This window comes from Haliaeetus albicilla, chromosome 31 (genome assembly GCF_947461875.1).
Source record: "Haliaeetus albicilla chromosome 31, bHalAlb1.1, whole genome shotgun sequence".
In the NCBI taxonomy this organism is placed as follows: Eukaryota; Metazoa; Chordata; class Aves; order Accipitriformes; family Accipitridae; genus Haliaeetus; species Haliaeetus albicilla.
The window spans coordinates 1,548,896-1,575,684 of record NC_091513.1 but is presented as its reverse complement, the minus strand read 5'-3'; the positions used below and the strand labels follow the sequence as shown (position 1 = coordinate 1,575,684).

The 26,789-nt window shown below is 49.3% G+C and overlaps 2 protein-coding genes across 2 annotated transcripts; one reads left to right on the top strand and one right to left on the bottom strand.

Annotated features, from left to right (window-relative positions):
- Nucleotides 1-6,991: 6,991 nt before the first annotated feature.
- Nucleotides 6,992-7,948, bottom strand: LOC138683178 (olfactory receptor 14A16-like). The gene has a single exon (XM_069774707.1). The coding sequence runs from the start codon at nucleotides 7,946-7,948 to the stop codon at nucleotides 6,992-6,994; it is 957 nt and encodes a 318-aa protein (XP_069630808.1).
- A 13,501-nt stretch (nucleotides 7,949-21,449) lies between these two features.
- LOC138683170 (olfactory receptor 14A16-like) lies at nucleotides 21,450-22,612 on the top strand. The gene has a single exon (XM_069774698.1). The coding sequence runs from the start codon at nucleotides 21,450-21,452 to the stop codon at nucleotides 22,494-22,496; it is 1,047 nt and encodes a 348-aa protein (XP_069630799.1). The 3' UTR covers nucleotides 22,497-22,612.
- Nucleotides 22,613-26,789: the final 4,177 nt, after the last annotated feature.

Below are 26,789 nucleotides of genomic sequence, written 5' to 3'. Positions count from 1 at the left end.
AAAAAGGGATGATGCAATGGAAGTGATAGCAGGTGTGTCCATTTCTTGTTGGCAAAGAAATATAGGGTCATCTGTCCAACTGCTCCAACCTTCATTGCTCCAAGCACCCTTTAGATAGGAAATGTAGATGTACAATATGACAATATAAACGTGTCACCGGAACACAGTTCTCCATTCAAAGTGTTGGGAGGAAATACATTTTTGGAAATGGCTGTATAAATCTCTATTTACATAAAGGGAGAGAAAGTGTCATCATCTTGCTGGTCCATGTCCATGGCCTATGAAAAAATTCACGAGAATTTGCAGACCAATATCAAAGTGCTGAAAAGTGACTTTTTACACACTTATTGCCCCAAGCTCTTTTCTGCATATGTTTCTACTTTTGCCTAACATCTTCATTCTGGGGTTGACTCAGTTGCCAGCACAGAGGTTGCTGCTGCCTCCAAGATACCCAGGGGTGGCTGAAGTCCCCACGTGGGACTGGGAAATGGGACCCATGACCTACCGGAGCACTTCTGGAGCAGGAGCTGGTCACCAGACAGGGTGTGTCCAAGCATCTCAGTTGAGACTACTGATTTCTCCCCCTTGAGAAGAAAAGGAAGCCTGGGCCATGGCAGCCAAGGTGCCCAGCATTAGAGGAGACCACTCCCATCTTTGCCTTCACCTGCAATGGAACCACAGGTACTTTACTCTCAAGGGAATGAAAAAATGTGTGGGTCTAGGTATTGCAGAGTCTGCTTGAAGATACTCCTGTGTCCCAGATACATTGGGCTTAGTGCCTGTTTGGCTCTTCAAAAGAGAGCATTTCATTCACTTTGTCTATTTTTTCCCCTCTGTCAATCAGGGGAGCTCGTGACTTCAATGTGTGACTTGCTGTGTGCAAAGAGCGGATATGGACAGACAGAGTCCAGGGCAGGGAGTGTTTTGGGGGGTCCTGGGATCTCTGCTTACACAAAAATGTGGGTTTTGTTCATCTAAGGCTATCCGCTGTAGGAAGTGGACTTCAGAGGAGGGAACATGGACTTAATATACAGCCGTTGAGTGTATTACATCGCTGCGTGTCTGTGTGCAGCTCGGTCTCCAAGCAGGAGGGAGTTGGTGCGCACGGGCTGAAACATGCAGCTACAGACTTCAGTGAAGAAAGCTCAGATTTGAACAAGGCTGCTGTAAGTGCCAGGTGGTTGAGAGAAAAGGTGGGGCTGGGGGTAGGGATGAAGAATGACCATAGATTGTTAAGACAAAAAGGGTCTTGATTTTTGTCTATGTTCAAACTCCATTAGGAGGATCAATATGAATTGAGGATTTCTGATATCACATGGTGCATGAGCAGAAAAATAAAGAAAAGCGGGGGGGGAAATGAATTCTTTCTTATTGTTTAGTATTGAAATCTTTCCACTTTGCTAAACTCCTGAAATGTCTCTAATTAACCACATAAGAATTGAAGACCTAAAGGAAAATACTGCACAGAGCCTTGGCTCGTTAGGGAGTTTTCATGTTAATGAGCCCTCTGGTGCCAAGTTCCTGAACTGCAGATCCTGAAAGACTGAACAAGCCTCTCAAGAAGTAAAAGCCAGCATCAAACTTCCAAGTTTCTGAGGGTGTTAGTGGGCTCCACAGAGGAAAATCACTGCAGAGACCGTGGAGGGAATGACCAGACAAGGAGACTGTCCCTGGGGGCTGGTGAAACAGGAAGTCGGAGACACTGGTTACAGGTGGAAGATCAATTGTGGAGGTGGCTGTGAAAGCCCTAAATGTGTTTCACCAAGCAGGATGGCCAAACCCTGAGCCCCATCCCCCTGGGAAGGGGGATCCTTTCCTTCATGGGATGCTTACAGCTCCCAGGCTGTTTTGGGGGTCAGTGAGGAGGGAACAAGGGCCTGGGGCTGTAAGGAACCGGTGTCCTCGCATGGGCTTCAGTGGAAGAGACAGCAGCCACCGTGGAGATGACAAGGACTTCAGTTGTGTTGGCGGGGACGAGGGGGGCAGCTGCACAAAGGCCCTGCTTACACCACGACAGTCCTACACTGTCTTATGCCTGTGCCATTTTCCCTGCAGACTTTAGCTGCCTCCCCCTGTTTCCCCACCTCACCCTGACCTTGGGATCTCCCAGGTAGAAGAACTTGGAGCAATGGAGTAATCTGAGCCTGGGGGAAAGTGTGAGGGCAATGGACTTGAATAATTTTGTCATGGTTTCTCATATTCCAAACCTTTTTTACTTGGCATAAATTAAATTGATCTTCCCCAAGTCAACCCTGCTTTGCCTGTGACAGTAATTAGTAAGTGATCTCCCTGTCTTTATCGTGACCCATGAGCTATTCCATCTTATTTTCTCCCTTTGTCCTTTTGAGTTGGAGGTGTGACTGGGCAGCTGGGTGGGTGTCTGGGTGTTGGGCAAGGCTAACCCACTACAGGACGACCACCTCAGGACTGCTGTGTCCAGTATGGGGCTCAGCAGCACAAGGCAGACCCTGACAGACTGGAGAGAAAGTTGCAGAGGCCAGAAGGATGGCTGGGGCCTGGAGCACATTGTGTACAAGGAGAGGCTGAGAAAGCCGGGGTTTGGAAAAAAGCCTCAGAGCCAAACACTGGAGCAAGGACCCAGGCCAGTTGGTGAGATCTCTATCAGTGGAGATTTTCAAAATCTGTCGAGACAAGCACTTGATCTAGCTGGAGGTGTCTGAGAATGGGCTTGGCTGAGACTCTGGCTGTGGCAAGAGCTATGGGACTTGATGTGTAATGAGTGTTGGTAGGAAACTGGTTCCCTTTGTATTAGTAATGGCAGTAGAGCTGGGTATCCTAGAGACCTGGAGGAAGACAGGCATGACCATGCAGCAAAGGTCCTTCCTCAGGGTTGGGCTGTATGGCCACTCACTCTCTGGCTCTTCTGTGTTCATATGATAGGTGATCCCCAACACTGACTGCATTTGCCCCTTCTCTGCCCCCACCAGGCCCACGCCCCAGGGCAGCATGACAGTCCTGGCCCTGGAGATCCTCAGCCAGCTCTTGCATCTCTCCAGCCCCCTTTCCCTGTGCCAGCTGGGTTCCTGCTGCCTGCCCTGTGATTGCAGAGTCCTCCTTTCCCTGTGAATACCTGGAATTAACACTTTTGGTGATTCCACCTAGGCAATCTCTCACTTTGTGGAGCTCCAGTCACAGCCCAGGCACACGCTGCCCATGGAGATCCCCCAGGATATCCAGGCAGCTACAGATTCCCCTCCTGGAAGATGTCTTCTGCCCTGTCACATGTGGGTAAGGAATGGGTTTGTATCTCAGTGACGACTCATCATCTCCACTGTCACCAGGCACCAACAGGTGAGTCCTAAGTCCACTCCTCTAGCAGGTCACAAGATGACAATGAGCTTTTTGCCCTTGAAACCATGGATCTATAGGCCTTTTTGGGGTGCAGTATCTCAGGGCTGTTCCTGACACGAGGTTTGGAAAAACAGCCCTACCATCAGGCAGTGCACAGGGAAGATCCCTTTTTGTTACAGCGATGCTATGAGGGAGTCAGCTTGGACCCAGTGTTACAAAGACACATTTTTACATGGTCCTCCAGGTGAGACAGAGGAGGTTCATGCTTCACATGAAGTACGGGAAGTCCAAGTATTGGTCTACGAACATGAAACCCCAAAGAGCAATAACAACAATGATACTAAAAGAAAGCATGGGCCTAGTATGGGAGTCACTTGTGGAAAAAGACTGGAAGTTTACCGGTATTGAAAAATGCCCATGAAATCACTTTCCTCAGGGCATTTTCCAGCTCCCTGTTCCTCATGCTATAGATGAGAGGGTTCACAACTGGAGGCACCAGTGAGTACAGCACTGCCACCACCAGATCCAGGGATGGGGAGGAGATGGAGGGGGGCTTCAGATGGGCAATCATGCCAGTGCTGACATACATGGAGACCACTCAGTGCACAAGTCAGCAGCCCTAGCCAAGAGAACAAGGACCTCAGTTCTGGGTCCCAGCCCTACCAAAGCCCTTGGCTTTCCCCACCACAGGCTGTCCTATACTGGCCTATGTCAGTGATTATTTCTCTGCAGATTTTAACTCTCCCCCCTGCTTCCCCAACTCACTCTGACCCAATGATATCCCAAGGTTTACTGAGAACTCTGTGTCCTCACTGTTCTTCAAACATAAAGCTGTAGTTTTCTGAGGGTTAGGCAATGTCCCTGAGTTCCCTGCAACCCATCTGGCTTCTTTCAAAGCCCTGTTTATGTTCCTCTAGCACCAAAGATGTGCTCCACTAGCCCCAGGCTCACTTGAATTCTTATGTGCACGGCTCTCTCCCTGCACAACCACGTCTCTCACAAACCCTTCCCTTTTTTCCCCACAGTGATGATACTTCACCCCAGGAGGTCTGTGCATCCTCCACACTCATAGATGTTTCCTGAGGTCCATCCAAGTATGGGAAGTGAAGCAAGAAAAGAGCATGTTCAGATCATTTGGCATGAGAGCCACCCTCAGCAGCGGGCCTTCTCCATTTTCTGGGTATGCACTCAACATGGAAAAAAATCTCTTTAATCCCTGAGTTGCAGAAGAGGCGTCTTCCTTCCTGACATCTTCCCAGGACACACCTCATCCTCTTCCCCATCCACAGACATCCACTGCTTGCCATTTCTGGCCTCAGAGAGGGTTTCAGGATTTGCTAAAGCCATCAGCCACCTCCTTGTTTCTCACTGACATCCCTCAACTCTCTCTCTGAGCCCTACACATGGCCAATCAGTGCTGCTCAGAGCCACTCGCTCTTCAGAAGAGGCCTTGAGATTCCTGCATATTCCTGGTGCTTATTAACTATCTTCCTGGCTCTCTCCAGAGCTCATGGCAAACGTTGTTGTCTACAACAGGGCCTTTATGACCATTGTTTATGAAATCATTGTCTTTTTAAGATCTTCTCTGCAGGAAGAATAGCCACAGAAAAGCACCAAAGCCACTACAACAGAGTCTGAATGAAGTGCCAGTAAGAACCAAGTGAGCAACACCCAGGGCTCTGGCTTCCTGGGAAGGAGTGTCTCCTCTTTGTCACCTTTTCTAATGAAAGGAGCAGGAAAACTGTCCATCCCATGGAGCTCTGCTGAACTAATATGGAGCTGTACATTGTGAGAGGTGATACAAGTGGCATCAGCGGGTTGAGAAGACTTCTGTAGGGAAGGCATTTTGAGGGAGCACCCTGACTTCACCCAGATAAAAAGAGACCACGTAGTGTGCTGACATGATGGTTAGAAGTATCCTGGGGTAAAAGAGCATGGATGAGAGCAGGTGGGAGAGATTTGGTTTGCAGAGATTTGAGGTAGTACTCTCCGTGTCTGAGCAGTCCGAGGTTTGGAACCAAGGAAAAATATGGAAGCTCTCAAGGACGTTTTGGAATTCATGGAACTATCAGTAATAGAAGTAACAGGACAGTGCTGAAATGGAACTCCTATGTATTCTCGATTATGAACTAAGGCTATTTAAGTTTTCTTTTTACATGACAAAAATAGCTATAAGTTCTCAGTAATTAACCTCTGGTATACAATCCTTAGAAAGAGTGTCCATGATGGCACCTCCTGGCAGCTGCTTCATGGCCCCTGTCAGCACCCTGTCCTTGTGCTGGCCCAGCCCCACTGCCCATAAACAGTCCCACTGCCCCACTGTGCAGGCACAGCATGGGAAAGGGGAGAGTCAGGGGTGGGGACCTTCCCCCCATTGTGATCCCAAAGATGGCCTTCAGATCACAGTTCCACCATGATCCTGCTACTTTTTCAGCTTCCCCAGCACCCGACCCAAGCCCTGCCGCAGCCTTGTCCTACATGGGGTTTTGCAGACAGCTCTGCTCCAGGGTCTGCCAGGGTCTGGGGAAGAACAGAAGCTGGGCAGGGCTGTCTGTTCCCCCAAACCAGCCGTTGGACCACCAGGATGATGGAGGTGGCCTCACAGCGAAACTCACCCGTAAACCCGGGGTGACCAGCAAGTGCTGGAAATGGCCAATGAGAGATGCTGGGGGTGACAAAGGCCCTGAGCCACCTTCCCTATCTGTCCGCACTGCCAAGGGCAGAGACCAGACTCCTCCTCTCCCCTACACCTGCATTTCTTCCATGCTTTCCACACGCCCAGGCTCTGCACCACACCCCCCTGGTGTCAGTCCTTGCCCTCCATGGTCACACACTACAAGCTCTACACTGATATTTTTTCTCTCCTGGGCACTTTCCAGATCAGATCAGCTCCCCCTAAACTCTTCCCACTTCCCTTCACCTCCCTCCACCTCTCCTGCCCTCTCCCCAGTGCAGCCCAGTCTGGCATGGCCCCACAGCTGTGCCCACCACAGGGTGCGGCAGAGCTCTGGGCACTCACCCCACAGCCCCAGACCCTCTGAAGGGCACAGCAGCTCCTCGGGGGTGGAGAGGGCTCAGCCCCAGGGCTGGGGGGCATCTGTGGCACAAGCCATGAGGAGATCCCCTTGTATGATGGAAATGCTGCTATGGAGGCCAGCTCTGTCACACAAGTGCCCATTGCCTGTCCTTGCCTGTGGTCACAGGCCTGCCACACAGAAGGACTCTAACCAAGCTTGAAGAGCACTCAGGCCTTACACCAACCAAAGGGTTCAGAAGGAAAGCATGGAAGTGGGAAGAGACCATTTCAGGAAAGACCAAGCACTGGTGATCCCTGGCGCTGCTGCTGTGCCAGGACTCTTTTCTTCTTCCCCTCTGCACACAGGCACTGCTCCCTGCAGCTGCAGAGAAGGTCTTGGAGGAAGGACCTTGGAAAAACAAGTCACTGCAGGGCCCTTTATTTTGTTTAAACATCCAGAGGGCACAGATCATTTGCACAGCCTGCAGGGCACAGCAAAGCCTGGACAGACTGTGAATTAGAAACAGGAGGAAGAAAGACATTTCTTTGTGGAAAGCATTCAGATAAATAAAACAAAGTGAAAAAGAAGGAATAAAACCACACCCAAAATCACCATAAAAAGACCAGCAAAAGACAGGTCGGGTCTGTAATGAGATATAAGTACTATGCAGAAGACAAGAGGTAGTTTATTCCTTCTAAAAAGCATCCAGTCATTAGTTTTCTCAGGGCATCCTTGATCTCATGGTTTCTCATGCTGTAGATGAGGGGGTTCACAGCTGGAGGCACCACCGAGTACAGAACTGCCACCACCAGGTCCAGGGATGGGGAGGAGATGGAGGGGGGCTTCAGGTAGGCAATTGTGGCAGTGCTTACAAACAGGGAGACCGCAGCGAGGTGAGGGAGGCATGTGGAAAAGGCTTTGTGCCGACCCTGCTCAGAGGGGACCCTTAGCACAGCCCTGAAGATCTGCCCATAGGACAGCACAACGAAAACAAAACACCCAAATACAAAAGAGACACTAACCACAAGTACCCCAACTTCCCTGAGGTAGGCATCTGAGCAGGCGAGCTTGAGGATCTGCGGGATTTCACAGAAGAACTGGTCCACAGCATTGCCTTGGCAGAGGGGTAATGAAAATGTATTGGCAGTGTGCAGCACAGCATAGAGGAACCCACAGCCCCAGGCAGCTGCTGCCATGTGGACACAAGCTCTGCTGCCCAGGAGGGTCCCATAGTGCAGGGGTTTGCAGATGGCAACGTAGCGGTCATAGGCCATGACAGTCAGAAGAAAACACTCTGCTGAGATCAAAAAGACTAACAGAAAGACCTGTGCAGCACATCCTGGGTAGGAGATGGCCCTGGTATTCCAAAGGGAATTTGCCATGGCTTTGGGGACAGTGCTGGAGATGGAGCCAAGGTCAAGAAGGGCGAGGTTTAGGAGGAAGAAGTACATGGGTGCGTGGAGTTGGTGGTCACAGGCTATGGCGGTGATGACAAGGCCGTTTCCCAGGAGGGCAGCCAGGTAGATGCCCAGGAAGAGCCAGAAGTGCAAGAGCTGCAGCTCCCGCGTGTTAGCAAAAGCCAGGAGAAGGAACTGGGTGATGGAGCTGCCGTTGGACATTTTCTTCCTCTGGGAATGGGGTGCTGTCAAAGTAGAAAAAGGACAGTGAAGAGTCAGGGCATTATTCTCAGAGCAATATCAAAGCCATTTCCCATAGACTCTCCCACTCTCACCCACACAGACCTTTTTCCTTTTCTAGGAGACCTTCCTTCAGGTCTGTGGCTGGAGCCCTGCTTGGTGCTGGCCGAGCGTGCAGTGAAGAGCAGGGCCTCTGCCCATGGGCTCTTGAAAGGTCAGCCCTGCTCTGCAGCTGTGGGTTCATGGGACTGATGCGGGCAGAGGCCAGTCTGGTGTTTGAATTTGTCACCTGAAGCCGCTCCTAACACAGAAGGGATTGTCATCATCTGCACTGCCAGTGCTAAGGAACCAGGAGGGCAAAAGCATTTTAAGAGTTCTATTTTTTTTTACAGCTGCCTACATCGCCCCTGGGGAGTTGTGTTTGCTCTCAGCAGTGTCTGGTGTCTTTTCAGGGTAACATGGAAGCGTGATCACCCTCCATCTCAGAAAGGTGCAAGCACAGTGAAAGTAGGAACTAGACAGAAGGACAGACCAGCTCCCCCTCTCTAGGCACTAAGACACAGGCAATCCTCTTGACTTGCCTGGCCCATGCTGTTCTCCCGGAGTGCAGAAGAAATGCTGAAGGCTCCTGAGACCTGAGACATCCACAGCAGACCACCAAATGTCTCACCCTTTCTCAAAGTCTCAGCACCATGCTTCTAGCCAAGGACACAGTGGGCTCATTTCACCAACCCAAGAGCATTTCCTCAGTCCTAGCATCTCTATGCTTCTCCATGGGGCTTTCAGATCACAGAAAGCTGCTATGAGACAGGTTTGCATCCTGCAGGGCAGCTAACAGCTTGGAAGGACACTCGGAGGTGATAGCCCAGTGACCTGATGTGATGGCATCTCTGTAAGGGAGAATCAGCTCATTCCCCAGCCCCACAGACACCATTGAGCATAACCCCTCAGATGATAGGAAAGCTGGGACACTTGTTCCCATGGACACACCTGCATGGGAGGACCCACAATATTAGTGTGTGTGTATCTCTGCAGCTGAAACTCCCATCCCCACAGAGCCTGACAGCAGCAGCAAGGTAACAGTAACACAGACAAGTGGAAAACCAAGGAAAAAAGCAGAGATTGACTGGCTCAGAGGCAAGGGGAGAGGCAGCTGAAGCCTCAGGAAACAGTGACCCCTACCCAGCTGTGCATGCCACCTCCCAGACACCAGCACAGCCAGGCAGTTGTTCTCAGTCCTTGTGCTCTACTTCAGGAGGCTCCTCTCAGACTTACTGATCACCCCAAGCTACAGCTCAGGAGTCTCAGGGACTTGTTCAAGCATAACAGCTCCTCTTCTATTTCTCTCCCCAAATTCCCCAAGACTAGGAAACAGAAAACACAGGCTCAGGAAAGATCTTTATGATATAGTAATCCCTACTTCGACCTTCCCCTTGAAAAGTGCCCTTGGAAATGTCCTAGGGGTGATCTGGAGCTGTGAGCTGCCCTGACCCACACAGCACCCTCCTGTCAGCAGAAGGACCCTGCCCTGCTGCAAGTTTTTTTTCCACCCACAGCTTCTCCCCACTCTGCTGTTGCAGTTCCCCAGTCAGGCTGAGCACTTACCCTGACTGGTGGCAGCCCCCCACGGTGCAGGGACCCTGCTCAGAAGGACAGCCCTGGGCACCCCTGGCTGCACACACACCTTCACACTCTGCAGCCATCCCCGGGTGAAGGCAGCTGACATGCCCTGTCCCTCTGAGGGTGCAGCAGGGAAGCTGTGCTCCAAAGCACGGACTTTTTCTCTGCACTGCAGACACTGTGAGAGTCATCCTGAGAGATCCCATAGGCTGTGGGATGTGCCAGCTTTAGGAGGTCATTCCAGGAACCACAGCTGCATTGCCCTGCTGCCAGAGACTTACCCTGTAAAGGGCTGTCAAGATTTTTCTCCAAGTCAGCTCTCTCCTCTCTCCGTCCACCTCAGACTGCCTCCAACCTCCCTCTCCCTTCCCTCCTCTCCCCTCGGTGCCTGCAGGCGGTGCCCTCAGCCCTGCTGCGCTTTGCAGAGGAGCTGCTCCTGGGCAGAGCTGTCTCTCTGCGGTGCTGCCTGCTTGCCATGAGCTCCCTCCAGCCCAGGAGCCCAGCCCAGCTCAGCAGCAGAGGACCAGCCCAAGGCAGCCCTTTCTCTGCCCTCTCTGGGCTCCCTCCAGGTGTCCCTGGGGCTCCAGGGGAACCTGCTGGGAAACAGGCTGAAGCAATCACTGGTGTTCCCTCCCTCAACTGGCGAGAGCCACTTCTTTCCTGAAATAAAATTTTCCACTCAGAGACAAAGTTACAGCTACATGTGACCTTTTTTTTCTTTCCAGAAATATAATCCTTCTCTCAGAGTTACTTTTAATGTACCACTTTTTTCGTGTTATTTTTTAGACAGGATACTCAGACAGTGAAAGGCAGGGATCTCCTTTACACCTACAGACAGAAGGCATCCATGGGTCAATGGTCACATTTCATCCTGCTTTTCTATGCATGGTATTTAAAGGAGACTCAACTCCCTCCCATGCACACCACAAAGCCACAGGAGGTGGGATTCCTCTTAACTCTTTTTGGGTGGGCACAAAGTAGGCACCTGCATGTGAGCTCCTTCTCTCAGGTCCCATCTGAATTAATGGAGATGAAAAGCAGGAGTCAGGTGTTCAGTCACAAGTACCTGTTGACATTTGAGTTGCCAGATGTGGTCCAAGATACATGTAGGTAACTGTAATGGAGAAGTTCATAGAGGCAGGGCAACATCTCGGGAATCATGTATGAGCCTGGTGGGAAATTCCTTTGACCAAGTGACATGACAGCTTATGCCCAAATAAAGGCCAAAAGAACCTTTTCGTACTCCTTATCTTCATAGCAGTTTATACAGGTATCATATGAACAATTGCAGTCACGTACCATAGCGACAGTTGGGTCTCCCTCTTTTCCATCAGCTGAATTTACTCTACCTCCACTGACTCTAATGGCATGTGTCCCATGTTTGTCCCCACATTGCCTAACAGAATTCAAGGCAGGTACTCTATTTAATGTCCAAATCCAGGGCCACAGAGCTACACGAGATGCCAAGGCTGGCATGGACCTCACAGGACCTACAGGAAAGCAATTCCCATTCAGGCTGGTACATCACAGACACTCCAGATGGCATCACAGAGAGTGCGATTTGGTGCCTGTGTGCCCTTGACTGATGCCATCAGTCAGAGGCATCAGTCATCAGATGCCATCAGAGAGGCAAGGTCCATCCCTTCCCCACCCAAGAGCTGCTGGGTTTGCATGAACATAAAGCACGTCACACAGGGGTTTTTACTCACTTCCTTGATGATACAATCAATGGAAAGACCAAGAATTTTCAGAGTGTTCCTGGATAGATCTGGTCTTCAAGGACAACATCTTGCAAGCACAGCAATGGTCCATATCAAAACTCAGTAGAAACTCAGAAAGGAATTCAAGGGCACCAAGACGAACTTTTGGGACTTCAGGAAGTGTTACAGAAGAAAAACAGATAAGGTAGGACCACTGCTGAAATGAGGAAGCGTAGGTGTAGATAGATCTGAGGTACTCTACGTCACAGCCTCGGTTACCACCAGAATGGTCACGCAGGCCTTTGAGCCGTGAGGCAGGACTCTGGAGGAGAACAACCAGCAGTGGATGGGGATCAAGCCCGCGGTTACTCAAGCAAACTACACCCTCACCAGTCCATAGGAACCACAGGGGCTGCATCCAAGGGTGCTGAGAGTGTTTTCTTCTCTAGGAGATGCTTGTCTGTTATGACCCCAGTAAGAAAGGGATTTGGAGACTGTAAGCTACCTTTTAAAATTATGTTCATCATCGTTAACACTCTAAAGAGAGAATCATGCAGATCATCTGCGGTCCCTTTAGATGGTGGGAACCCCAGGTGGTCTAGCACTGAACGGGCCTTCACCCAAATGCAGCAATGTATGCAGACCCCATCCGTAGAAGACAGTCTCCTGTTTTGCTCATTCAAGCTACTGTAGGATTTTCTTACAAGGAAGAGGTCTACTCATCGTCTCAACAGTCAAACAGAAACGATGTTTTCATGAGAACATCTTGCTGCACAGTTAGATACAAGCAAGGCCAAGCAGGAGATGTAATGTCCAGTCCAGAGTGCGACCTGCCTGCAGGCTCTTGTGTGACAACATGCTGCTGAGGTTGTCCTGTGGCCAAGGGATCTGTGCAGCATAGCATAGGTTTGATGGCTGTGCTGTACATGCAGCACGGTGTAGTACAGCCTTAAGAACTTGGTGTTCAATATTTTTCTGGTCAGGACCAGTGTTCATGTTTCCCTGTGAGAAGTCTGTGGTCCACTATGCTGTCACAGCTGAGATGCTGTGGCCCAAATGTGCAATGCCAGGAGGAGCTGAAGACCCATAGCTTGTCACAGAACTGTGATGGTTTTGGACTAAATGAGATGTGGTGGGACAGGTTGCTGAGCTGTGGTGCTGCAATGGAAGGATACAGGCATTGCCCAGGGAGCAGCAGGGAGGATGAGGAGTATACCCCTTTAATGAAAGGGAAGCTTGGATTTGTGGAGGTCCTCTCTGTGACAGATAACAGGTTGGACGAGCTTTTGTCATTTAGGATCAGAGCAGCAGTCAGCAAGAATGACCTTGTGTTTGCAGTTACAAGCTGCTTGCTCAGGGAGAAGAAAGAGGAAAGGCCTTTTGTCAGCAACCCCAGGAAGTCTCCAGGTTCATGAGCAGGTTCCTGTGGTAAACAACTTCAAGTGCTTTGGCATTCCCTGGCAAGGCAAAGCAACAGGGTGCCAACAGCCTGAAGTTGGCTCTTGGGACAACTTCTTCTTCAGACAGCTGCCAGGTGGGCCACCAAGGGTGATTCTCACCTGGACCTGATCCTGGCCAACAAGGAACAGCTGGTTAAGGATGTGATGATAGTCAGTGTCAGTCTTGGCTGCCATGGCCATGAATTAGTGGGGGATGAGACACCAAGGGGCAGTGAATAAGGCCAGCAGCAGAGCACAGACTGGGACTCCAGAGGAGAAGACTTTGACATACTCAGGAGACTGAGACAAGTGGTGCCATGGGAAGCAGCTCTGAAGGGGGAAGCAAGCACAAGAAGGATCTCCCCAAATACCCGTGAAGAGAAGCAACCATCTCCGGAGGCTGCTTGTGTGAACTGACTGAGCCACAGGGCAAAAAGGCAGCAGGCAGGAGGTGGAAGCAGGGAAAGCTGCCGACAGAATGTAGAAACCTTGTCCCAGGATGTAGGGATGATGCCAAAGCCAAAGGTCCCGTTGCCTTGAGAGATGCAGGGGAGGACAGAGGCAGCAAGATGAGCTGATACTGGTTCATTAACCGTAAAAGAATAGACAAGGATAATGTGGGCCTGCTGCTGAACCTCCTAAGTCTAGGAGCAGGTAAGGCTGAGGAACTGAATGACTTCTTTGGCTGTGACATCTGCCAGGCCTTTGTGACTGGCAACAGGACCCTGGAGGAAAGCAACCAGCAGTAAGTGGGGATCAAGTCAGAGGTTACTTGAGCACACTCAGCCTTTAACAGCCCCTGGGAGCAGAGGGGAATCATCCAAGGCTGGGGAGGGAGCAAGCCAATTTCATAGCAAGACTCATCCTGCATCACTTTTGACAGATCATGGAGATCAGGCCAGAGGATTACCAGGGGAGCAAAAGGCTGTTTAACTTCATATAGGAGAGCAGTGTGTCCCTGAGCATGTCCTCCTGGATGACATTTCTGGGAAGATGAAGAGGAAGGCAACTGGGCATGACCAGCATGGATTTGTCCAGGGTGGATCATGAGAGACCAACCACATTTCTGTCTAGGATGAAGGGCCTGGACTTCTGGATAAGGCTAGATGATCAGTGGTGTGTTTTATTATATGATTGCATACAGCACATCTGGAAGGATGGACAGAGGGATGGAGGGATGGAGGGAGGGATAGATGGATGGATGGATAAAGAGATGGGTGGAACTGGGATTGATGGTTCAGCCTCAGTGGATCATAAAATATTGGTCTTGCTCTGCCTGGAGACCTGTAAGAATTTGGCACTGCAGACATTTGCATCTTGACTGCATGCCTCAGCCTGGGAGATGGGGATTGCCCCTGCTGGGGGGTGGCTCTGCCAGTTGAGCCACATGGGTCTAGGTGTGCAGACTTTACTTGAGGACATTCTTGTAACCTGAATACATTGGGATAAATGCAGAATTGGCTATTCAAAATCAAACATTTCATTCACTTGGTCTCTTTGCTTTGACATCTTCTCACTTTGACTACACTCCTGAAATCTCTCTAATTCACCACAGAAAAATTGAAGACTTGTATTGGGTCTGGCTGAGATGGAGTTAATTTTCCCCGTAGCAGCCCTCGTAGCACTGTGCTCTGCATTGGTAGCTAGAAAGGTGTTGATAACACACCAGTGTTTTGGCTACTGCTGAGCAGTGCTGGCACAGCATCAAGGCTGTCTCTCCAACATTTTTGCCCCCCTCAATGGCAGGCTGGGGCTGGGCAAGATCTTGGGAGGGGACATAACCAGGACAGCTGACCTGAACTAACCAAACAGATATTCCATACCATATGACTCAGCTATAAAAGCTGAGTAAAGGGAGATGGAAGGGGGGCGTTTTTGTCTTCTGGAGCAACCACCACACGTACTGAAGCCCTGCTTCCCAGGAAGTGGCCAGACATTGCCTGCTGATGGGAAGTAGAGAATAACATCATTTGTTTTTCTTTGCTTTTGCACACGACCTTTGCTTTCACTTTATTAAACTGTCCTTATCTTGACCCACAGGCCTTTTGTTATATTTTCTCTCCCCTGTCCAGCTGAGGAGGGGGAGGGATAGAGTGGCTTTGGTGGGCACCTGGCACCCAGCCAGTGTCAGCCTACCACAAGACTAAAGGTAGGTTATGCCCAGGCTTGGCTCCTTGGGGTGTTTTGCATGCTAATGAGCGCTCTGGGGCTGAGTTCCTCAACTGCAGATCCATAGAGACTGACCAAGCCTCTAGAGAAGTCCAAGTCAGAAGCAAACCTCCAGGTTTGTGAGGGTGTTAGCAGGCCCTGCTGAAGTCCGTCACTGAAGAGACCACACAGGGAATGAGCAGACAAAGTTCCTGTCCCTGGGGGTTGGTGAAGCAGGAAGTTGAGGCACTGGGTACATGAGGAAATTTAAATGTGGTGGTCACTGTGAAAGCCCTTGATGTGCTTCAGCAAGCTGGATGGCCAAGCCCTGACCCCCATCCCCTGGGGAGGGGGCACCATTTCCTCTTGGGATGATCAGGGCTCTTCCTGGGGGCAATGTGAAGTGGGAGTGTGTGTGATGCTGCCAGGTACAGGTCAGCAGTACAACACCTTGCAGGTTCTGTGGAGGGTGGCTGAGGAGGCAACACAGCACTGGAGCTGTAAGGACCTCATGTCCACTAGTGGGGCTCATTGGAAGAGACAGAAGCCATAGCCAAGAGAACAAGGGTCTCTGCTCTGTTGGGGTGTCAAAGACCCACCAAGGCCCTTGGCCATCTCCACCACACCTACACTGTCCTGTGCCTGTGCCTGCTTCCTTGCTTCCAACACCAAGCTGGGGTTTTCTGAGGATTTGCCAATGCCTGTGAGCTCCCACAAGCCATCCCTTTTCTTTTAAAGCCTTGCTAATGCTCATTTACACCCAAGATTTCCAAGGCCCAGACTTGCTAGAATCCTCTATTTAGCACCACATCCCAGCACTGAACTGCACATCCTCCTTCTTCTGCTGTTGCCTCACATTACAAACTCAACCTGTTTCACTTCAGCATGACCCCCGCCCCGATAGCTCAAGTCTTTTCCCTGCCTTTAACTCACTCACTGATACACCTACATGGATCTCTCCGTGCACACTACATGGCAATGTCTATATCAGCCCTCATTTGCCCAGGAGGGGCCTGCCTTCCTGCCATCTTCCCAGGACAATCCTCTTCCTCAACCTCCACACACCGACATCAGCTGCCTTCCAGTTCTGTTTTCAGCCATGGTTGTAAGGATTTGCTACAGCCATTAGCAATACCCTTGTTTCTCACTAACATTCCTCAATCCTCTCTCGCAGACCTACACTGTTGAGGATTTCTTGGCTGGGCGAGGGCATGTGAGCAATCCAGCCTTTAGCTGGGAACGAAGCATAAGTTTACAAAGTGCTGAAGCAGACAAGGACGCTGTGTCCTTGTACGCTGGGAAAAGGAAGATAAGAAGAGCCTGACAAACAACTCCTGGATGCCGAAGAATGAGATAAGTAACCGCTGGACACCTTGTGAAGAAGCTTGAGCAGCCAATAGAGGATAAGATAGCGCCGCGTGAAATGGGGTATTGTACCAATTAGAGTATTGTATAAGGCGCGTGCACAAGCACATAAGGTATATAACTGTGTTAAAAGTTGTAGTAAATGGGCTTCACTTGATCACATTGGTCTGTGTGTGATGTCCCCTGTGGATTCTCCGCAACACGAGTTCACTCTTGCTGACTCCTGCTCTGATGCTAAATGACAAAAGCTAGTCCAACCTGTTGTCTGTCACAGAGAGGACCTCCACAAATCCAAGCTTCCCTTTCATACATGGGGGATACTCCTCATCCTCCCTGCTGCTCCCTGGGCAGAGCCTGTATCCCTCCATTGCAGCACCACAGCTCAGCAACCTGTCCCACCACGTCTCGTTTAATCCAAAAACGTCACAGTTCTATGACAAGCCATGGGTGTCCAGCTCCTCCTGGCAGTGCACATTTGGGTCACAGCACATCAGTTGTGGCAGCGTAATGGAGCACAGACTTCTCTGAAGGAACCTGAATATGCATCCTGACCAGAAGACTATTGAACATACAGTTCTTAGGGCTGCGCTGTGCTGCACGTACAGCACGGCCATCAAACCTCTTCTGTGCTGCACAGATCCCTTGGCCACAGGACAGCCTCAGCAGCATGTTGTCACACAAGAGCCTGCAGGCAGTTCCCACTCTGTACTGGTCATTACGTCTCCTGTGTGGCCTTCACTGTATAGAACCGTGCAGCAAGATGTTCTCACGAAAACATCATTTCTGTTTGACTGTTGAGACGATGAGTAGACTTGTTCATTGTAAGAAAATCCTATAGTAGCTTGAATGACCAAAACAGGAGACTGTCTTCTATGGATGGGATGGGGTCTGCATGCTTTGCTGCATTTGGGCCGAAGGCCTGTTCAATGCTACACCACCTGGGGTTTCCACCATCTAAAGGGACCGAAGATAATCTGCATGATTCTCTCCTTAGAGTGTTAATGATGATGAACATAATTTTAAAAGGTAGCTCACAGTGTCCGAATCCCTTTCTTACTGGGGTAATAAGAGACCAGCACCTCCTAGAGAAAAAAACACTCTCAGCACCCTTGGATGCAGCCCCTGTGGTTCCTATGGACTGGTGAGGGTGTAGTTTGCTTGAGTAACCCCGGGCTTGATCCCCATCCACTGCTGGTTGTTCTCCTCCAGAGTCCTGCCTCACAACTCAAAGGCCTGCATGACCATGCTGGTGGTATCCGAGGCTGTGACATAGAGTACCTCAGATCTATCTACACCTACACTTCCTCATTTCAGCAGTGGTCCTACCTTATCTCTTTTTCTTCTGTAACAGTTCCTGAAGTACCAAAAGTTCATCTTGGTGCCCTTGAATTCCTTTCTGAGTTTCTACTGAGTTTTGATATGGACCATTGCTGTGCTTGGAGGATGCTGTTCTTGAAGACCAGATGTATCCAGGAACACTCTGAAAATTCTTGGTCTTTCCATTGATTGGATCATCAAGGGGGTGAGTAAAAACCCCTGTGTAGCCTTGCTTGTTGTTCATGCAATGCCTGCAGCTCTTGGGTGGGGAAGGGATGGACCTTGCCTCTCTGATGGCATCTGATGACTGATGCCTCTGACTGATGGCATCAGTCAAGGGCACACAGGCACCAAATCGCACTCTCTGCGATGCCGTCTGGAGTGTCTGTGATGTACCACCCTGAATGGGAATTGCTTTCCTGTAGGTCCTGTGAGGTCCATGCCAGCCAAGGCATCTGGTGCAGCTCTGTGGCCGTGGATTTGGACATGAAATAGAGTACCTGCCCTGAATTGTGTTAGGCCATGTGGGGACAAACATGGGACACATGCCATTATAGTCAGTGGAGGTAGAGTAAATTCAGCTGATGGAAAAAAGAGAGAGCCAGCTGTCCATATGGTACATGACTGCAATCGTTCATATGAATACCTGTATAAAGTGCCATGGAGATAAGGAGTAGGAAAAGGTTCTTTTGGCCTTTATTTGGGCATAAGCTGTCATGTCACGTGGCCAAAGGAATTTCACACCAGGCTCATCCATGATTCCCGAGATGTTCCCCTGCCTCTATGAACTTCTCCATTACAGTTTGCTGTTACCTACATGTATCTTGGACCACCTCTGGCAACTCAAATGTCACCAGGTATTTGCATCTGAACACCTGACTCCTGACTTCCATCTCCATTAATTCAGAAGAGACTTGAGATGAGGAGCTCACATTCAGGTGTCTATTTTGTGCCCACCTGAAGAGAGTCAAGAGGAATCCCACCTCCTGTGGCTTTGTGGTGTGCATGGGAGGGAGCTGAGTCTCCTTCAGATGCCATTAATAGAAAGGCAGGATGAAGTGTCACCACTGACCCATGGATGCCTTCTGTCTGTAGGTGTAAAGGAGATCCCTGCCTTTCACTGTCTGACTATCCTGTCTAAAAAACAACACGAAAAAAGTGGTACATTAAAAGTAACTCTGAGAGAAGGATTATGTTTCTGGAAAGAAAAAAAGGTGGCATGTAGCTGTAACTTTGTCACTGAGCAGAAAGTTTTATTTCAGGAAAGAAATGGCTCTCCCTAGATGGGGAAAGGATCATCAGTGATTGCCTCAGCCTGTTTCCCAGCAGGTTCCCCTGGAGCCCCAGGGACACCTGGAGGGAGCCCAGAGGGGGCAGAGAAAGGGCTGCCTTGGGCTGGTCCTCTGCTGCTGAGCTGGGCTGGGCTCCTGGGCTGGAGGGAGCTCATGGCAAGCAGGCAGCACTGCAGAGAGACAGCTCTGCCCAGGAGCAGCTCCTCTGCAAAGCGCAGCAGGGCTGAGGGCACTGCCTGCAGGCACCGAGGGGAGAGGAGGGAAGGGAGAGGGAGGTTAAAGGCAGTGTGGGGTGGGAGGAGAGAGGAGAGCTGTCCTGGAGAAGAATCTTGACAGCCCTTCACAGGGTAAGTCTCTGGCTGCAGGGCAATGCAGCTGTGGTTCCTGGAATGACCTCCTAAAGCTGGCACATCCCAGAGCCTATGGGGTCTGTTAGGAGGATTCTCACAGTTTCTTTGCTATAGAAAAAAATAAATGTGCTTTGGAGCACAGCTTCCCTGCTGCACCGTCAGAAGGACAGGACATGTTGGCTCCTTTCACCGGCAAATGACTGCAGGGGTGTGAAGCCGGGTGTGCAGCCAGGGGTGCCCAGTTCTGTTCTTCCGAGCAGGGACCCTGTGCCCAAGGGGTCTGTGTGCCACGGACTTTTTGTCCTGCCAGGGTCAGCTCTCCTGCCCTCCCCTTCCCACAGCAGTGCAGGGAGAAGCTGTAGGTGGAAGAAAGAAGTCCTGGCAGGAGAAGGTCCTTCTGGTTTGAGAAGGTGCTGCGTGGGTGAGGCCTTCTCACAGCTCCAGAACACCACAGGACATTTCTGAGGAGACTTTTCAAGGGGAAGGTAAAGGCAGGGCTTGCTATAAAGGTAAGAAGCTTTTCTGAGTCTGTGTTTTCTCTTTCCTTCCCTTGGGCAATTTGTGGGGAGAAATGGAAAAGGAGCTCTCATGCTTGAATAAGTCCCTGAGACTCCTGAGCTGTAACTTTGAGTCACCAGTAGGTCTGATAGGAGCCACCTAAAGTGCCTTTAGCTACTCCTCTGCCTGTGGACAGCACCAGCATCACCTTTGCTGGATGCAGCAGGGTTGTTCTAACCCGCACTTTTCCACCTGCACAGGAACATGGACCCAGCCAGTGCCCTGCCAGCAGGCACGTTTCTGTAGGGCCAAGGTGAGTGCACAAAGGTTGGGATAGGGTGTCTGAGAAGTGACAGGGAAACACTTCCCAGGAGGAAAATCTTCTGGCAGCAGGGGATTGACCAGGGAATGAGAGGAAACTAAAACCAGAAATGCTGTGGGAGGGAGAATTCAGAAATCTCTCCATCATCCCCTCCAATGCAGACCCCTTCCTGTGAGCAAGCCCCCTTGCCTCCTCTCCCTCCCAGCAAAGCCTCTGCCCTCAGAGCTGGGGGGTCCAAGGCATGAACCATCTCCTCAGCAGCCAGAGCTCCAGCAGAGCCACAGTGCAGCTCTCCAGCCACGTGCCCAGTTCCCTCTGCAGAGCCCAGGGGCTGAGAGCAACTGCCTGGCACTGTTGGTGTCTGGGAGGTGGCATGCACAGCTGGGTAAGGGTAACACTTTCCCGAGTGCCCAGCTGCCTCTCCCCTTGCCTTTCTCAGCCAGACCCTCACTGTATTGTTCCTTGTTTCTCTACTTGTCTGTGTACTGTTATCTTGTTCCTGCTGTCAGGTTCTCTGGGGATGGGACTTTCAGCTGCAGAGTCACACACTGATCTTGTAGGCCCTTTCGTGGAGGTATGTCCATGGGAAGAAGTGTCCCAGCTTTCCCGTAGTCTGTGGGGTTATGGTCAATGCTGTCTGTGGGCTGGGGCATGAGTTGATTTCCCCTTAGAGAGATGCCATCACATCGGGTCACTTGGCTATCACCTCAGGGTGTCCTTCCAAGCTGTCAGCTGCCCTGCAGGATGCAAACCTGTCCTATAGCAGCTTTGTGTTATCTGAAAGCCCCATGGAAAACCACAGAGAGGCTCTGACTGAGGAAATGCTGTTAGGTTTGTGAAATGAGCCATGTGTGCCCTTGGCTTGAAGCAGGGTTCTGAGACCTACAGAAAGGGTGAGACATTTGGTGGTCTGCAATGGGTGTCTCTGCTCTCAGCAGTGTCTGGTGGCTTTTCAGGGTAACATGGGAGCATGATCACCCTCCATCTCTGAATGGTGAAAGCACAGCGCAGCTGGGAACTAAAGGGAGGGACAGACCAGCTCTCTTTCCTCTGCACTAAGCCACAGGCAATCCGCTTGCCTCGCAGGACTCGCTCTGTTCTCACTGAGTGCAGCAGAAATGATGAGGGTTTCTGAGATCCACGAAAACTCCCCAGGGGCCATGGGGGAGCTGTAAAAAACCCTAGAACTCTTAAACTTCTTTTACCACTGTGGTTCCTTAGCACTGGGATGGCAGACTGGCCCCTGCCCCCACCATTCCCTTGAACCCACTGCTGCAGAGCAGGGCTGACTTTTCAAGAGCCCATGGGCAGAGGCCCTGCTCTTCATTGCACACTTGACCAGCCAAGCAGGGCTCAAACCACAGGCCTGAAGGAAGGTCTCCTAGAAAGAGAAAAGGGTCTGTGTGTGTGAGAGGGTGAGGGCCTGTGGGAAATGGCTTTGATGTTGCTCAGAGTAGTCTCCCATAACTTGGCGCTGTCTTTCTCTCCTATGACAGGTCCCCCTGCCCAGAGGAAGAAAATGTCCAACAGCAGTTCCATGACTGAGTTCCTCCTCCTGGCATTTGCAGACATGCGGGAGCTGCAGCTCTTGCACTTCTGGCTCTTCCTGGGCATCTACCTGGCTGCCCTCCTGGGAAATGGCCTCGTCATCACTGCCATAGCCTGCGACCACCACCTCCACACACCCATGTACTTCTTCCTCCTCAACCTCGCCCTCCTTGACCTTGGCTCCATCTCCACCACTGTCCCCAAATCCATGGCCAATTCCCTCTGGGACACCAGGGCCATTTCCTTCTTGGGATGTGCTGCCCAGGTCTTCTTTGTATTCTTCTTGTTTGGTGCAGAGTACTCTCTCCTCACTGTCATGGCCTATGACCGCTACGTTGCCATCTGCAAACCCCTGCACTACGGGACCCTCCTGGGCAGCAGAGCTTGTGTCCACATGGCAGCAGCTGCCTGGGGCTGTGGGTTCCTCAATGCTGTGCTGCACACTGCCAATACATTTTCCCTACCACTCTGCAAGGGCAATGCTGTGGACCAGTTCTTCTGTGAAATCCCCCAGATCCTCAAGCTCTCCTGCTCACACTCCTACCTGAGGGAAGCCAGGCTTCTTTTGGTTAGTGTCTGTTTAGCATTTGGGTGTTTTGTTTTCATTGTGCTGTCCTATATGCAGATTTTCAGGGCCGTGTTGAAGTTCCCCTCTAAGCAGGGACGTCACAAAGCCTTTTCCACGTGCCTCCCTCACTTGGCCGTGGTCTCCCTGTTTATCAGCACTGGCATATTTGCCTACCTGAAGCCCCCCTCCATCTCTTCCCCGACCCTGGACCTGGTCGTGGCAGTTCTGTACTCAGTGGTGCCTCCAGCAGTGAACCCCCTCATCTACAGCATGAGGAACCAGGAGCTCAAGGATGGCATTAGGAAAGTGATTTCAGGGATGTTTCTCAATAGTGATAAACTTTCTGTGTCTCTCCACAAATGACTCCCATGTTTTCCCATTGCAGGCCTGTACTTTGTTTCTTACAATTGTTAATATTTTTTGCATTGTTACATCTTGCTATTATGTTCCTGCATAAATTTCTGTATTTATCTCACTCTCCAGAGGAATGAACCTTCTCTGTCTCACATTTAAACTGTATAAGATTGTGTCTAACACTGGGTCAGAGTTGACTCTCTCATAGCATCTCTGTAACGAAATATCATATCCCCAGTGCAGTTCCTCAAGATGGAGTTGTCCTTCCTGAGCTGATGTCAACAATAGTACAAAGGAATTTCATGCCAAGAGGGCCTGTTGTTTCAAAGAGAAAAGCTCATGGTCATGTAGGTAGCTGTTGGAGACCAAGGGTAGGATTTCTGACCTTCCCACTGGTGTGTGGTGACAGTGGAGATGGTGAGTTGTCACTGTGGTACATACCCAGGGCTGTCGCACACATGACAGGGCAGAGGACATCCCCCAGGAGTGCGGAGATGCCTGGAGAGCCTGGGGGATCTCCAGGAACCGTATGTGCCTGAGGTGGGCAGTGACTGTGTAAGAGACTGAATTGTTATCTTGAAGCATTTGCCTCAAAGATTGTTAGGTGTGAGGGACTGGGCTGTCATCTCAAGGAACTGTGAACTGCTTATCTCGAGCCCTTTGTCTCTGAGATGATCTGTTTAAAAGGACACTCCTCTGTCCATAAGGACGATTACCAGGCCGTTGAGGCATCCAGGGGAGGAAATGGGACTGGAGCTGATAAGATACTGGTTTCTGGTGTCGATAACGCGAAGGTCATGTGATAGACCAAACCTGCAGCGCATGACATTATCGAAATATGCCCTATAAAAACCCGTAGAGACAAGCTGTGGCGGCCTTTTTTACCACCAAAGAATTGAAGATTGAGGACCAACGGGATGCCCCTGGATCCGTGGTGGTGACTGTCCTTGCAATCCTATCCCAACTGCTCGCTTAATTTCTGCCTTTTCTTCCATTCTATCCTATCGCCACCATTTTCCACTTTTGATACTTTTGATAATAAAAGCTCTTCTGGGTATATGGCATTTGACCTCGTTTGTGTCTTAATCTCGCTCTTGGGATCATATCGAAACCTTTTCCGACATTGGATCGGGACATTTAAATTGGCGTCACAGACAGGATCCCTTGAGACGAGAGTGCCGTACTGTTTCCCAAATACATGAGACCTCTCAGGAACGTAAGGGGGGCAGGCTTGTGGTGTTTGAAACTTTACGTGCTGCCTTCCTGAGAAAACTGCTTCCCCACTCTTTATAAGGTGTTTGAAACTTCACGTGATGCCTTCCTAAGATGACTGCTTCCCTGCTTTTATACGTGAGACCTCTTAGGAACGTGAGGGGAGCAGGCTTGTGTTGTGTTGTGTCTGAAACTTTACGTGCTGCCTTCCTGAGACTACTGTTTCCCCTCTTTGTGTAAGATGAGTGATAGTAAAATTGCCCCTTTGGGGAAAGAAGTTTTGTTTGATTTTTTTAGAAAAACATGAAGCGCGACCCTCTGTGCTTGGGATAGACTGGGCTCAGGGAAATTGGCATAATCTGCAGAGCGTTGTTGATCGGATGGTCACTTTACAAAAAGATGCTAGAGTGCAATCAGGGAAAGGAAAAGCAATTGTCTTGTGCCGTTCTTGGTGCCAGTCTGGCTGCAGCAGTGGAGGATAGGGATTGCCACCTCACTGCAGAATCTCAAATTATTGAATCCCTCCAAAATCTTGTTCAGTCCCTTCTGGGACAAGTGGTGGGAATAAAAGTGTTACTGATTTGTTATTGATTTGTTATTAGTTAGAATTAATCATATTTATAATTTAATAGGAATATGGAATTATAAGAAATATTTTAGCAAAATTATATTTTATATATTTAACCAACAACTAACAGCTGCTGTGCAATCCCCTGTACAGCCCTGTACAAGGCCGGAGGAATTGGTTAAAATCATCTAGTAGGAACATTTAGAACTTAGATAACAGATGTCAGAATTTCAAATTAATAGGAACTTAGGAACTTAAGAAAATGTATTATGTGTAACTATAAGAATTCGAGTATTGTCTGAAATCAGTTAACCACGGAAGCTTTGGTAAAGATTTACCTCGATCTAATTAACAAGAATTCCAATCAGTAGAGTTAAGTGAGATTAACCAATGATTGTTTTAGTATAAGAATATTGATAAGGTGGTGTGACTGAGGGCCAATCACTAGAAATATTAGATTCAAGAATTAACATTCAATGTACTTTATGTAAATCTAATACATGATGGCGAAAATCGTACTGCGCAGAATCACAAAAAGGTCAGCTATCGGACAAAGTGAGGAAGACTATGGAAGACCACCAGAGGGCTTCTGAAGACCACCAGAGACCTTCACTGCGCCTGCGTAAAGGACATTTACATATGCTAAGAACTTCCCAGAAATCTAATGAATATGCATAACATTTCTCAGAAATCTAATGAATATGTATGAGTAAGTTTAATACAAGGTGTGTGATTTTGGTGTTCAGGTGTGCGTGGTTCGTGAGAGGACTCACCCGTGCACCCGGCCGTCAATAAAGAAGTGTCTGCTTATCTACACTAAATTGGTGTTGATAACTTCTTTATTCTGAGTTTTTCGGCAACAAAAGCACAACTTGAAGCAGAAAAGAACCAAGTGAAACATTTGCAACTTGCTCTTAAGGAGCAGCTCCTTGCGGGTACTGTCCATGAGGAAATTCCTCCAAGATCAAAAATTGGCTACCCCTTTAAGGACCTGCAGGCAGCAAAAGAGAGAGTGGAGAAGTTGGAGCTGCCTTCATTGCGACCCTTAGTCAAAACTGAATATATTTATGATGATGAGCAGGACCAGTTCCTGATACCGAAAAGGCGGTCGAAGAAATTCTCTAAGACTCGTTTTGGAGTTTTGGAAAGCAGGCATTCTTTATTGCAGCGCTGGATGCACGGGGGATAATTCCACCTAGCGTGCATGTCACAACTTTAGCACAAGCAGGTTATATAGAATAAGTAATTGCATATTAATCAGATTAGTATACATATACATAAAAATGATTGCAACTGATTATCTTAGTACTGCCTACATCCGATCATGCGCAATGAAGGATCGCTTTGAGTCGAAGGGCTGCTTTTGCGACCACCGACCCATTGAAGTTCTTGCTGGCTGTCCTTGAAGTCTTTATCCTTGTCCTTGTTCTTTGATCTTGAAGCTTAACGCAGTTTCAATCACATGTGGTCAGTCTCAACATTGTTCTCATCTAGCGTACAGGAACATCTCGTCCTAAGAGCAAAGAACTGCAAAACTTATGAATAATTACTAGTTAATCACTTGACTAGACTTGGTAATTATCACCCCGGTTACCCTTTGTCCATTGTTTTAACCATAGCGTTAATATATATATCATTTATCAAATCTCACTTTCACAGTCAATGTTACAAATATTCTGATAAGTTAAAATTTTATATAAGCTGGATTTGATCAAGAGGTAAAGATTGTAGAATATAGGGGTTTGAAGCTCACAATATAGTCATAGAAACTTAGGAACATACAAAATGTGCTGTATACAATCATAAAAGAATAAGTATTGTCTAAAATTACTTAACCATAGAAACTTTGACCAATTTGTTAGTTTGTAGTGTTTTGTCCTAAGAAACTAAGAGAGATCGTTATGGACCTTAGTTCTGTTGCTTAGAAACCCCACTTGCATCAAGATTCCAGTTAGTGGAATTAAGTAAGATTAACCAATGAATGTTTTAGTATAAGAATATTGATAAGGTGGTGTGACTGAGGGCCAATCACACGAAACGTTAAATTCAAGAATTAACATTGAATGTACTTTGTATGTGAATCTAATACATGATGGCGAAAATCGTACTGCGCAGAATGACATAAGAGAGGTCAACTATCGGACAAAGTGAGGAAGACTATGGAAGACCACCAGAGGGCTTCTGAAGACCACCAGAGACTTCACTGCGCCTGCATAAAGGGACATTTACATATGCTAATGATTTATCGGACAGTTGTTGATTATGTATGGCATTTCCCAGAAATTTAGTGAATATGTATAACAGGTGTGTATTTAACCTGCATGATTAAACCAGACAGGTGCACACACTAGGTGGAATGATCCCCTGCGTGCCCAGCGCTGCAATAAAGAAGTGCCTGCTTCTTAACTTCTCATTGCTGTTAAGGAGTTTTATTCCGGATTTTGGCAACAGTGACCGGCTTATCAGCACAAGGTAGAAGGAAGAAGTCTCCGTGCTGTGCGATGCCTAAGGAGGAAACCGAG

Coding starts and splice junctions, on each gene's coding strand:
- LOC138683178 (XM_069774707.1), bottom strand. CDS start 7,948: ATGTCCAACGGCAGCTCCATCACCCAGTTCCTTCTCCTGGCTTTTGCT.
- LOC138683170 (XM_069774698.1), top strand. CDS start 21,450: ATGGCTTTGATGTTGCTCAGAGTAGTCTCCCATAACTTGGCGCTGTCT.